Source organism: Mchenga conophoros, linkage group LG6, assembly GCF_057382185.1.
Source record: "Mchenga conophoros isolate Kocher_MC1m ecotype Shallow Benthic linkage group LG6, M_conophoros_male_GT1.1, whole genome shotgun sequence".
In the NCBI taxonomy this organism is placed as follows: Eukaryota; Metazoa; Chordata; class Actinopteri; order Cichliformes; family Cichlidae; genus Mchenga; species Mchenga conophoros.
The window spans coordinates 15,477,017-15,490,592 of record NC_140531.1 but is presented as its reverse complement, the minus strand read 5'-3'; the positions used below and the strand labels follow the sequence as shown (position 1 = coordinate 15,490,592).

Genomic DNA, 13,576 nt, shown 5'->3' with positions numbered 1-13,576 from the left:
AAACACTGGCTTCTATTCGGAGAGGAGGAATAGTACTGTAAAAGAAGCAACGAGACACGCTCAAACAGAATTAGTACAGACTTGAGAGTCAGTTCCCAAAATCTGACCAATTACCTCACTCACGGGGCGGGAGCTGTCCATCCTCCTCCCCCTGACCCCCTCACTTGGTTCAAAATCTCCATCACTTTGATATTCCACTGCTCTTTAACTGTGATCCCCACAGTGTGCAGTTTACTGTCTGTGCTGCTGTCAAAACAGCAGGGAGACTTTAAAGGGTCATGCCACTTAACGTGGTGCTGGATGGGCCGGCCCCCTGGGGCTTTCGTCTGACAGGAGGAAAGGACTTCAACCAGCCCCTGACCATCTCCAGGGTGAGTGAGTGAGTGAGTGGCATAATGTCTGCATTATAAGAACAGAAGCAAAGTGATATCAGTTTGCCAGTTTTTTAAGTAGTTCTTTAAATCATTTTTTTCTTTTCCCAGTGCATTTTTCAAATAGCTTGAGGGTAAACATTGTGCTTCCAGACGATTCATTCTAGAAACATTCTGGTGTGGTATGAAGCTTGCACCTGTGCCGCAGTAAATGCAAGAGGCTTAGATACAAATAGCAGCTTGCATTGTTATCCAACATATGTGCACACACGCACACGAATACACACACAAACACGGATGTCTCATTGAGTAAATTTTGAAGCATGGAAAATATTTCCAAAATCATACTCTAATCCCGCTGCCTGTGTGAATAATCACCAACTTAAAGCCGATGATCTAAACAAATGTTTGGACAAACCTGTGTGAACCTCCTCACGTTACAGGACGAACAGACAGTGCCGACGCTGGAGTGATGAGCGCAGCATTATGAAATGTCTGTTAGAACAGTGCAGCTGTTGAGAAGAAAGTACACCAACTTTGGATCAGCTTACAGCATCAGGCAGCTCGTCATCCTCAACAGCACAGAGAGAGATAAAAGATGAGAGAAGAAACAAAAATAACTCGCAAATACAAAAAAAAAATTCCAACTAGATTAAGTCATTTGGACATGTGAATGACTGACAGTAGGTGGACTTGGAAGATAAGAAAATGGAGAAACTCTTATCTGTATGGGGTCATCGGTGATGAAAACGATAATTTCCTGGAAGAAATTAGGTATTTCCTGTTGACACGAAGTACTAACAAGGGAATCCTCACAGATACCAATAATGACGTTGTAAATTTAGCACAAATTAAATGGGACAGTTCACATTCTCTGTTTCTGAAAATATGTTAAATATGTTCATGTATTTTGTAGGCCAAAGCTGGATAAGAAGATAAATACTGTAGATAAGTGACTGGGTGTTGTTGTTAGTTTAGTACAAATATGATAACGGATAGTCTTTCATATCTCAAACCTCACTGACTCTTTATGTTGCTGTCCTTAAGTCACCAGGCTCTAGTCTAATTGTATAAATTTTATATTATTGTTTTTGTGGTTTGCGTGTGTGAGAGTGCAAATAGCATTCTAATAAGTAAGTTTTGGGAGTGCAGGTAAACTTAGAGAGTCCAACTATCTGTTTCGCTTCAGAACGCTAAGCTAGGCTATGCTAACCAGTGGCTCCTATTGTCTCATTTTTAAAGGAAAATTCAGGTAATTTTCAAACCTATTTATATCTTCTAATTTGGGGGACCTAAATGTTTTTTGACCTAAATAATTTTTGACCAAAATGTTTGTACTTTCTAAAATAGAGCAAGAAACCAACGACCGTCAAGCACGCTAATCCCACTTAGCAAAGATCTGTGTGAATGTAAAAGCTTGTTTTTGCCACCAGCAAACTTAGACTGTTATTCTGAAGCGCCAGTCAAAGCTATCATAAAATGTTTTTTCATTCATTTATGGAATCATATCTACAACTTCAGAAAAGTGGTGTAGCACCTAGCTTACTAATGCTTGGGCAGGAAACCTCGCTGCCACTCTTTCACACACTAGCAAAATTTTTAACAGTACCAAGTAGTTCAATAAACTTCAATAAAACCCTCCAACATCTAAAACAGAAGCCATTAGATGTAGATGGTAGAAATTGCTTTCCAGTATGTAATTTATATTTTAAAAAGGATTATATTAACTATTTTGTTTTTTTAGAGCTAGCTAACTTTTGCTGCCAAAATCTAACCTAATCATACCGTCAAAAGGAAAGTCTCAACAGATGTCCTAAACGGGATGTGAACTTATTCCTTATGGGTGAAAAATCTGTCATTTTTGTTGTAGTCTCTGTAAAATGGTGACTTCCTGTCAGCTTTTAGTGTAACTTCAGATGTTTTCAGTTCCATTCTCACAGGCATATAAAATAAAGTGTCCAGCCATGCTCAGCTCAATGAATTTGATCATAATACGGTGACTACTTTAAAGTCTTCAACTTTAAGCATTATTCCAAAGTGGAAGCATTTAGGAAACACAGCAATGCCAGCCACGTAAGTTGCTGAGCGGGGATGAACGTGGTGCTTAGGAGATGCTCTGCGAACTGCACAACTGCAGACGTTCATGGGGTGTAACGTGTAGGTGATCCAATATTTTTTGAGCATAGCCTGTGAGTAAGAAAACCAGTCTCTGTTACTTTGATGAGGATTATTTCTAAATGAGATTACATCGTCCCTTGTAGTTGGAAGTTTTAGCGTTTTTGTTCCATATTGGTCAAAATCAAAACTTTTTTTTTTAGCTTTTTAATAATTCAGACTCCACAAACCTAATAAACACATAAGAATTTCAAAGGATGCACACAGTTAACAGACATTTATATTGGCTACTGCTCCAAATAACTGTTTTGATCACTGCAAAATACAAAAGTTAGGATTTTGACGATGAGCACTGCTTTCTCCATCTGTGTTACAACTTGCCTGTGGGCTGAATCCCCAGAGTCAGCCAGAGATGGAGATCAGTAATCCTGTTATGTATGATGGGGTTATGTGAATCTATATTTAGAGAGGGACCTCAGGAAATACTGACCAAAAGCAATTTTAGCTCACAAACCACCAGCTCTTTCCAGTAAACTCACACCTGTTGTGTTAGTGGACACTCAGAGGCCTGTATGAGCACAGTGATGAAAGAAGGCTGAGATTGAAGAGAGAGGGGAAGCGGAAACGATATGAGATCAGTAATATGAGAAGCTGTATCCTCAAATGCATTTGTAACAGAGACAACTGTTAAAAAAACCAAACCCCAAAACAAACTATGATTAAAAAAAATGGCTACAGGGCAGATTAAAAAGCTGCTACTTCAGTGAACCCACAAGATTTATTTGAGAGCACAAGTGATTCGACTCGCTCCGTTCAATGCCATTTTTGGTTAGGAACATCCTCCCCTTCATGAGCCGTTGGTGTTCCCAGCTGGTGAAAGTAAACACAAGTGATAATCATCTTTTTCTTCAGCACACAGGGGCTGTAAAGTGGGCGCCGCTCTAGATTTACCCATGAAGATCTGCATCTCTGTGTGATGTCTCCATGAGGGGTGTAAAGCACATGGATTCAATTGCCTAACATGCATTACGTGTCTCTGCAGGATCTCTGTGAGAGAACTACTCCCATGATGTCATTACTTTGGCTTAATTTTTAAGACTACAACTGTATATGCTTATCAGAGTCCAGCGGTCCAAACAGGCAGAAAAAAAAAAAAGAAGATTGCAGCTGACAAGAAGGCTGAGGTACTCCTTCACAACGAGCTTCAACCTGTCACATTCCCAGTCTTGCTACTTCCATCCCCTATTTTATCCCGGACTCTTAAGAAAATAGTTTTAGAGCAAGCAAGGGAGGTAAAAAGAGAAGAGAGAGGCAGGACGGGAGAAAAGCAGAAAGAAAAGGCAGGCAGGTGGTTGTAATTTAAACAAAGACAAACGTTTGACATGACAGCTGAACTCCGAGGAAGCAAAAGAATGTAATTAAAGAAAAAAATAAAAGCATGGCTGTGTACCTACTCGATCCAGACATGAGAGCAGCGAGACAAAGTCTGACAGCGCTCTCAAACAAATGCTCCACTGTAAATTACCGCTCCCTCTTTTGGAAGCATGAGACATCCCCTCACCACTTTTATCCGCTGTTATTTATAGGCAGATGACCTAATTTAAGTTTCACCGTAACATCTCAGTGTAGCTCAGTCTGCAATGTCCAGTAATGCAATATGACTGAGCACAGGTCGTGCCCTGTGTGGCGCAAGTGGACATTTTGGGTACTGTTTGATGTTGCCTCGGGAGAGGTGAGCTGTGACCCTGGTGGCTTTCTGGCAGTTCTTGCTCTTTTTTCCAGTCACTTCCTGACCATCAGAATACATATTACCATCTGGACGCTGTCACTCGGTGTTTACTTTGGCTCCATGACAGGAGAGTTTACACACATGCATACCAACCAGAGCAACGTCTCTCTGTTAGCAGCTACTGTGGAGAGTGCACGAGCTGCTGAATTTATAGATTTAGCTCATCAATGGTCTGAATTGTGTTTTGAATTTGTGTGTGTGTGTGGGGGGGGGGAGGTTATAAAGCTTTGATCCAAGCAGGGGAACAGAAACAAGGGGCCCAGCCCCTGAGTACTGTATTAAAAGATGACGTGCCAGTGATGGAGAACAGACTTTTCACAGCACTGCAACATCTGGACGTACTGGACTGTATAAAGGCAATGTACAGAGGGAATCCAAGTCAAGGCAGAGTTTCTGTTTAATAAAGCTAAAGCTTCAATCCATGTAAGAATCTTGACCATAACGTAGAAATGAGATCACCGGAATATGTTGGGGTTTTGTTTTATTTTTTTACTCAAGTCTTTGTGTGTAAGCATGTATAAGTTTAAGCATATTATGTATTTGCTCGTTCGTGTAAGGTGTTGTTGAAAAGAACTGCATTTGGACTCTATTGAAGCTGGATTTAAATGCTCAAACATGCCAAGTTTTCTGTTTTTGAGAAAAGAACACTTTGTTATGATTGTTAGCAAACTATGATACAACAAACAGGAAATAGTTTTAATACAGACGTAAATATCGTGCTCATTTTCCACTCCCTCTATTGATAATGATACTAATTCAGGCTGCTTCAACCTTTTCCGCTGCATAACTTGGTCTTCTGGTCCCAAACTTTTCCCATGACCCCACCAGCTACAGCCGTACATCCCTGAATTCGTCGAGGGCATGTTTTTGTTTGTCACTGAAACTGAGAGGAATAAACTGATATGAAAATTTAGTTAAATCGTAGGACGAAAAGCAAATGAAGACAGCTGCTGCTGAAATTAAAAGTTGGACGTTGGACAGACTAATTAGGAATTAGCTAATGAATGGTGTGTCTTAGTAAAGTGTGTAACTCCCATAATTTTCAGAAATAGTTGCTTGGTGAAAAACTTGTTGTGTTTCTTAAAGATCCCCCATTCAGTGTTCCCAGGGAACACTGTCTAGGAACTGAAACAGGCCATAGAATATGCTTGTTAAAGTATCCTTTGTCCTACATGGAGCTGTTTGCATTATTACTGACCGCCACAGTAAAATGAAAGCACACCCAGTTTAAAATTTATCTGGACTTACAATTGGATAAATACACCCTCAGATGAACTGTGTCTGTGAAGTACACCTGTATTGCTTAAGAGGATAAGTAGCAGCCATGAGCTACTGATCAAATTCACCAGATTAACTGAGCATCAGCAAATTTTGGGAGTTTGCTTGCCTGGAGCATTCAGGTGCCAATCAATCCGGAGAGGGTTATAAGGCAATTTCTAAAGTCCATCATTCTACAGGGAAACGTTATTTACAAGTCAAAAACATTTAAGGCAGCTGCTAATCCTCACAGGAGTAATCTTGCCCCAAGGTTGGGCCATGCATCTTCAGAGAAACACTAAAATTACCAACAACTACATCCTAGACTCTACAGGCCTTAGTTGGGACAGCAAATATTGAAGTTCATGGCAGTACGTATAGAAAAGTCCTGTATGGCTTATTTGGAAGAGTTACTAGGAGAAAGCCTCTTATCTCTACAAAGGCTAAGTGCTACTTTCAGTAAAAACCAAACACAGCATAGCAGCACAAACACTTTGTACCAACAGTCAAGCACGGTGGTGGAAGGGTGAGGATTTGGGCTAACCTTCAGTGAACTGAATGGGTTCTCTCCGTGTACTCTGACTTCTCGCCACAGTCCAGAGACATGCAGTCAGTGGGGTTAGGTTAATTGGTGATCTGTCACTGTGTGAACCCTGTGGCAAATTGCCGACCTGTCCATGGAGTACCCTGCCTCTCACCCTATGCCAGCTGGAATAGGCTACAGCAACCCCACGACCCTGATAAGGACAAGCTGAAGAGAATGGATGGATATTTGTTTTTCCTTTTTTTTTGTTATCCACTTGTCTATGATGCTCGCCTTGTTTGTTGACTCCCATCCAGATCACTCCTGGCAGTAAGGCATCTGCTGCCAACCTGTGCCCTGGTGATGTCATCCTGGCTATTGAGGGAGTCCCAGCAACAAACATGCTGCATTGTGAAGCTCAGAACAAGATAAAGGAATCCACTCATCAGCTCTGTCTCACCATTGAAAGGTTGCGGGAGTATACACATGCTCACAAACCTTTTTTTGGATCATTCAGCTTTTGATTCAAGTTAAATTTGAAGTTGGATTTTTTGGTGTTAGCTATTTCACAGGTGTTCGCTTTACTATAAAGGTATAAATCCATGACTAATGTATCCACATTCTGTAATACAGATTGTTACTGCAATTATTTTGTGTGTTGACCCCTTAATTTTAATAATAATATCCACTGCTACTACAAAAAAAGCTGTGGGAAAAAATGTGGAAGAAATATGTAGCCTGTGGTACTTAAGGAAAGACATAAATCTAAGGTCAGTTTAGATGTTTTATGTGCCAGGATTAGGCTCACATGTGCGCACAAGCTTCAAAAACAGGCATTTAACAGTCAGTTCATCGTGGTGAACTTCTGACCAGGATCTGCCTTTAAATTCCAGAAACGAATCAAGACTGTGGACTCCACGTGCCATGGAGGACGGGAGAGCTCACCCATTTAAAATAAACCTGGAAGCAGAGCAGCAGGTCTGTGAGACTGTATGTTTAGTAGCTATGATGCCTTAAATCTTTGTATCTTGTTACTGCTTCAGTAGTGTCCTTGCTTCCTTCTTCTCCTACCAGGAATATAAACCAATTGGCACAGCTCACAATAGAAGAGCTCAGCCATTTGTGGCAGCAGCGAACATTGATGACAAGCGCCAGGTAGTCAGCACATCCTACAACACGCCTATAGGCCTCTACTCCAGTGGCAACATCCAGGATGCTATGGAGGGCCAGATCCGAGGCTTGGTCCAGCACAAGCCTGAGAGGTGATCAGTGCAAATAATCATTAGTTTGTCTAAAAGCACCACATTACACAAACTAAGTGCTAAAAACCTGTTGCTTAGAAATACTTTTCCATCAGTCATTGTGTTGGTATGTTTAGAAATATAAAGGTGCGTAAGTGTAAAGCCTAATGGTTCACACACACAGAAAAATGTTAGCACGACAGCATGCCACACTGTGCCACCAACACATTACATCAACAGGAAACTTATGCAATGAAGCTCCCAGCGCACAGTTTCAGTGCTTGATGTTAATGTACAAGGAGATTTGGAGGTCTGCAGCTATTGAGTGAGCAGAGCATTGGTGACTTTTATGCACTACCTCAGCACTTGGCAACCCTGCTCTGTAACTTTGGGGTCTGCCACTTTGCAGTTAGGGTTACTAAATGCTCCCACTTTGCAATGATATCACTTACACTTAATTTTGGAAGAAATTCCATGTACTAAATTGTTGCAAGTGCATAGCTGGCATCTTATTACACTACTATGCTTGAATTCAGCGAGCTCTTTAGTACAACTGATTCTTTATTGGTGCTTTATTTTATACACCTGTGGTTGAAAGCACCTGAATCCAAAGCCTAACAGGTGCACAATACTTTCACAATACTTTTGTACACATTATATACTCCACTTAACCAACTAATGTAAAGCTGTTCTGCGTCACTTGCCCTGTGTGTCTACTTTGCCACAGCAAACATAAGTGGAAATTCTTACATGAGCTTAAATGAAATGAGTACACATACTGATTCTCTGGAGTAGTTTTTGCCTTGTGGCTTTTAGTCTCACTTTACAAAGGCCTTCTTCCTCTGCGAAGGACATCATTGCATCGTTGTAATTATACACAGCAAATAGCTGTTTACTCTTCTATTAAGTATGTGGGAAGCTTTTAAGATTGTGCGTGTGTGTGTTTATGGTTGAAAATAACTGAGCTGACCTAAGAATATTTAACCAAATAACTGATTAACTAATTACTTTCCTCTGGAGCCTCTCTTATGGCAACTCTCTTTATTTGAGTGATAAGGATCCAGCAATACAACAACAGGAATGAATAATAACCACTGTAGATCCTACAGAGCTACTATTGCACCAATTGTTTTTGCCCGTTTTACATAACTCACCTCCAGAATCACCCGTCCAGTGAGTCACACAGATGTGCTACAGCATGTTAGCCTTCAGCCTTCCCATGCAGTCATATGGATTCCATTAGCTTGTTTGATGTACGGTGTCTTAGGGAATATAGGAAAGAATCTCTTTGTGGCTCAACCACAACTTCTGAATAGGTCACATCCGACCAAAGCCACTCACTCATGCATTACTTCTGCACTGATTTAGATGAGCACTGCAGCACATTATCAGTACACTGGAAGGGATCATTGTTTATTAAACCATAATTATGGTTAAATTACAGCTCAAATTGTACATTAATCAAATCCGTGTGATTATTTTTGTCTCGCATCCATTTTCTCCTTGTAAGGCTGACCCATCATGCTGCGTGATCGTCACCTGGTTACGCACATTTGTTGCACACACTAGACACCAACTTTAAAGCGTGATGGGTGAAACTTTCATTGGGTTTTTTTTGTCAGAATTATAAGAAAACTCCTGTATTGCAGTTAGTAGAATTTGATGGGGTTTTTCTGTGTGTGTCTCGATGCACTGCTCAGTCCCAGAGCTCTAACCAGCATTGAGGATTCTGACGTTTACCGGATGTTACAGAAAGACCAGGAGGATCCCCAGGAGCCTCGGCAGTCTGGCTCCTTCAAAGCCCTCCAGGAATTTATTGACAGTGATGGTGAGCTCTCTCCTAAATTATGCATCTCTTCCTCAAAAAATCAATTCATAAATCATTCATAATTCTTCCCACTTTTTCAGTCTTCACCTGGTTGTAGTGACACTGACAGGCAGTAGTTTTGTCATCAAACACTTTTCAGTTCACGAGATGCTGTTTTTTCACATAAAGTTGCCGTTTTAAACCTTTTTTTTTTTTCAGCTTTCCCCCTGTAAGAAAAATAAAGAACAAATTTGAAAGTTTCATATCTTTTTCAACCCTGGTTGGAAGAAGGGCTCAGGGATTGATCTAAAAACCCTTTGGCTTAAAGTCATAGCTGAAATTACATGTTGATGACTTACCTGTGGCATTAATACATTTTCAATAAATTACACTGTGATTTACTTGGACAAAAAGGACTGAAAGTAAGTAGATCATTTATGCAATACTGTGACAATGTCTCATATCACACCCTATTAAAGCTCCACAGTGTGTGTCATTCTCCTTATTTTTGGAGTATTATTAATACAAAAGCACTTTTCCACGTGTTTCCTTTGTTAGCAGAATACGTATAATATGCTGAAAAACAAAAAACAGAAACCCAAAATGAATGATCATTCATGCCGCTTTGTCCCCGTCTCGTGGTTTTTCTTTTCATGTGTGTGTTATGATCACGCAGGGTTTTTGTGTTGAGTGGTTTCTTTCTAATGTGATCAGGCACTCGCCCCATTGTGACCAGGACAGTAAAAGCGCCCACAACCAAACCAACTACGCCCACAGGAAACCTGCAGAAACTGCCTGTCTGTGACAAGTGTGGGAATGGGATTGTGTGAGTAAAAATAGAACGACTCATCTGCGATTTACATTAAGACCATCTATGCAGAAACAGCACAGTTCAGCGCAGTACACCCAGAGGCTCTAGCATCGTTTGAAGATCGCAGAAACTGCATAAATTATATGCGCTCACCTGCTACCTCATTAGGTACACCTGTTCACCTCATTGTTAATGCAAAAATCTAATCAGCCTAATAATGCACTGAGTGGCAGTAACACAGTGCTGAAGTGAAAACTGAGCATCAGAATGGGGACGAAAGGAAAGTTAAGTGACTCTGAATGAGGCATGGTTGTTGGTGCCAAACAGGCTGGTCTCAGTAGTTCAGAAACTGCTGACATACTGGGATTTTTCCCCTCACAACCACCTCTAGGGATTACGGAGAATGGTCTAAAAAAGAGAAAATATCGAGCGAGCGGCAGTTCTCTCTGTGAAAATTCCTCGTTGACGTCAAAGGTCAGAGAAGAACGGCCAGACTGCTTTAAGCTAATACGAAGGCAACAGTAACTCAGTGCAACCAAGTTATGCAGAATAGCATACGTGACCGTGCAACACGTCGAACCTTGAAGCAGATGGATTGGAGCAGCAGAGGACCACACCGGGTACCACTTCTATTAGCTAAGAACAGGAAACTAAAGCTGCAGTTTACATGGGCTCAGCAAAACTGGACCACAGGAGATTGGAGAAATGATGCCTGGCCCGAGTCTCAATTTCTGCTTCAACATTTGGATGGCAGGATCAGAATTTGTTATAAACATGCAATTAATGGATCCATCCTTCCTTGTACAAACAGTTCAGGCTCCTGGTATGGGGGATGTGTTCTTGGCACACTTTCAGCCCACCAGTACTGGCTCAGCGTCATTTAAATCGCACAGCCAAACCATCAAAAACTGAATTCTTGAATGTGTCAGTAAGTTCACTGCACTCATATGGCCTCCACCATCATCAGAGATTGCTAATATAGATGTGCAGCACCTGTCTGATGGACCGAAACCTCTGAGAAATGCTTCCAAAACCTTGTTGAATCTGTACCAAAGAGAATTCAGACAGTTCTGAAGGAAAAAAGGGATCCAATTCTGTACGAGCAAGGTGTACCTAATAAAGTGGCCACTGAATGTCAGCTAGAAACACAAATGTCTTACATTTTGAAACTCAATACATTATCAAAAGCTTCTGGGACTGGGGGAAAGAGAAGTCTGTTAAACCTGTGTGTTTTTAGATGGGCAGCAGAGGGCGACTTTTCTGGTTGCAAAAACACAAGTCGCATTGAGGTTGCACTGCAGGAAAACAAGTGTTCCAGTTATTTGGGTTTGTGTCCATCTATTGTCTTTACACTTGGAGCCTGTTTAGAGTACATCTACCAGTGTTTCTAACCTATAAACAGTTAGCACAGCAGTAACTGGGTTCTATGCTTTATCGTGAAGCTGTACCACTTTTTAAGTGCCGTATATTCTGTGCTCCTGACATCAGTTTGTTTTTGATGCTTCAGTGGGACAGTGGTGAAAGCTCGGGACAAATATCGTCACCCTGGTTGCTTTGTGTGCTCTGACTGTGATGTCAACCTGAAACAGAAGGGCTATTTCTTTGTGGAGGGACAGCTGTACTGTGAGATCCACGCTCGTGCCAGAATGAGACCAGCGGAGGGACACGACCTCGTCACAACATTTCCCTCTGTATAGAACCCTGCCTCCCTTATATGAGCACAGACACATAAAATCTAGGAAGCCCTTCTATTCCTTACATATGTGTTCATGTGTTCGTCTGCACTTTGGTGCTGTGTGTAATAATATTTCAGTAAGAATACACTCTTCACTCTTACTGATATGATGTATTTTCTAGGCAATAATGTAAACACCTGGTTGCTTAGAGAGTCCAGTGAAACCACAATCTGTCTTTCCAATAAAGGCCTCTGCTCATAATGTTAAAGGTCTCTGTATGTGTAGCCTTAATAACAACAACAACATGGCTAAATTACGTCCTCAACATGTCTTGAAGTTCTCCAGAGGCCTGGTAATGAAATAAACATTTGATTCAGGTGTGTTGGCCCAGTGTGACATCTAAAACCTGCAGGACACCGGCCCTCGAGGCCTAGAGTTCCCCACCCCTGCTCTAACAGATCCAGCTCTGTTTATGCATAGTTTAAGCAAGAGGTGTCGGACTCCAGGCCTCGAGGGCCGGTGTCCTGCAGGTTTTAGATGTCACACTGGGTGAGCACACCTGAATCAAATGATTAGTTCATTACCAGGCCTCTGGAGAACTTCAAGACATGTTGAGGAGGTAATTTAGCCATTTGAATCAGCTGTGTTGGATCGAGGACATATCTAAAACCTGCAGGACATCAGCCCTCGAGGCCTGGAGTTCGACACCTGTGGTTTAAGCTAACAGATGTTAGCAAATTAAAACGATGAATGTATTTGTTAAAATTCAACATGTACAAACTCATTAAATCTCTGGCATGGTTGTATGCCCATCATTGGTGTGAAATATCCACCTGCTTCATATTTGAAAGGTGGATATTAAATGTTGGCCGTTTATAAGCTTTATGGCTATAAGCATTTGTTAGCCACGACAAAAAAAAACCCCCACTCCACTGATGACTTGCTCTTAGCCAACACCCTTAACGACTTCTACTGCCGTTTTGACGAGCCATCAGGCAGCCTTCACAACTCCAACGGCCCCAACAATAGAGACACTTTGGACACTAATTCCCCCACCTCTCCCCCCTACATAGAGCCATCACCACCTTCAAACCGTTCACCTACAACACCCCCCTCCTCACCCCACACAAAAGAGGATTTCACACCACCTCCTCCCACCACAACTCTTCATATTCATGAAGCAGATGTGAGGAAGCAGTTTAAGAACCTGAATGCTCGGAAAGCTCCCGGCCCAGACGGTGTGTCTCCTGCCACCCTCAGACACTGTGCAAACGAGCTGGCCCCAGTGTTTTCTGGCATTTTCAACTCCTCACTGCAGGCATGTCATGTGCCTGCCTGCTTCAAGTCCTCCACCATAATCCCTGTCCCCAAGAAACCTAGGATCACTGGACTAAATGACTACAGACCCGTGGCTCTGACATCTGTGGTCATGAAGTCTTTTGAGCGCCTAGTTCTCTCCCATCTCAGGACCCTCACGGCCCCCCTCCTGGACCCCCTGCAGTTTGCATACAGAGCCAACAGGTCTGTAGACGACGCCATCAACATGGCCCTACACTTCATCCTGCAGCATCTGGACTCCCCAGGAACCTACGCCAGGATCCTGTTTGTGGACTTCAGCTCTGCCTTCAACACCATCCTTCCAGACCATCTCCGAGGCAAGCTTTCCCAGATGAATGTGCCTGATCCCATCTGCCGGTGGATCACTGACTTCCTGACGGACAGGAAGCAGCATGTGAGGCTGGGAAAGAATGTCTCGGACTCCCGGACCATCAGCACCGGCTCCCCTCAGGGCTGTGTTCTTTCTCCTCTGCTCTTCTCCCTGTACACCAACTGCTGCACCTCCACCCACCAGTCTGTCAAGCTAATCAAGTTTGCAGATGACACCACCGTTATTGGACTCATCTCGGACGGGGATGAGTCTGCCTACAGGAGGGAGGTTGAACGTCTGGTGTCTTGGTGCAGCCACAACAACCTGGTGCTGAATGC

At 42.3% G+C, this 13,576-nt stretch overlaps 1 protein-coding gene across 1 annotated transcript; it reads left to right on the top strand.

Annotated features, from left to right (window-relative positions):
* The first annotated feature begins 185 nt into the window (after positions 1–185).
* Positions 186–11,907, top strand: LOC146572364 (PDZ and LIM domain protein 3-like). The gene is made up of 7 exons (XM_085276415.1): positions 186–371; positions 6,373–6,524; positions 6,949–7,033; positions 7,130–7,317; positions 8,997–9,124; positions 9,818–9,929; positions 11,422–11,907. The coding sequence occupies exons 1-7, from the start codon at positions 279–281 to the stop codon at positions 11,609–11,611; spliced, it is 948 nt and encodes a 315-aa protein (XP_085132541.1). The 5' UTR covers positions 186–278; the 3' UTR covers positions 11,612–11,907.
* Positions 11,908–13,576: the final 1,669 nt, after the last annotated feature.

What these genes read in the sequence shown, in the direction of transcription:
- LOC146572364 (XM_085276415.1), top strand. Translation starts at nt 279, where the DNA reads ATGCCACTTAACGTGGTGCTGGATGGGCCGGCCCCCTGGGGCTTTCGT. An exon ending in AGCCCCTGACCATCTCCAGG is followed by an intron (nt 372 to 6,372) that starts GTGAGTGAGTGA and finishes ACTCCCATCCAG; the next exon opens with ATCACTCCTGGCAGTAAGGC. An exon ending in ACCTGGAAGCAGAGCAGCAG is followed by an intron (nt 7,034 to 7,129) that starts GTCTGTGAGACT and finishes TTCTCCTACCAG; the next exon opens with GAATATAAACCAATTGGCAC.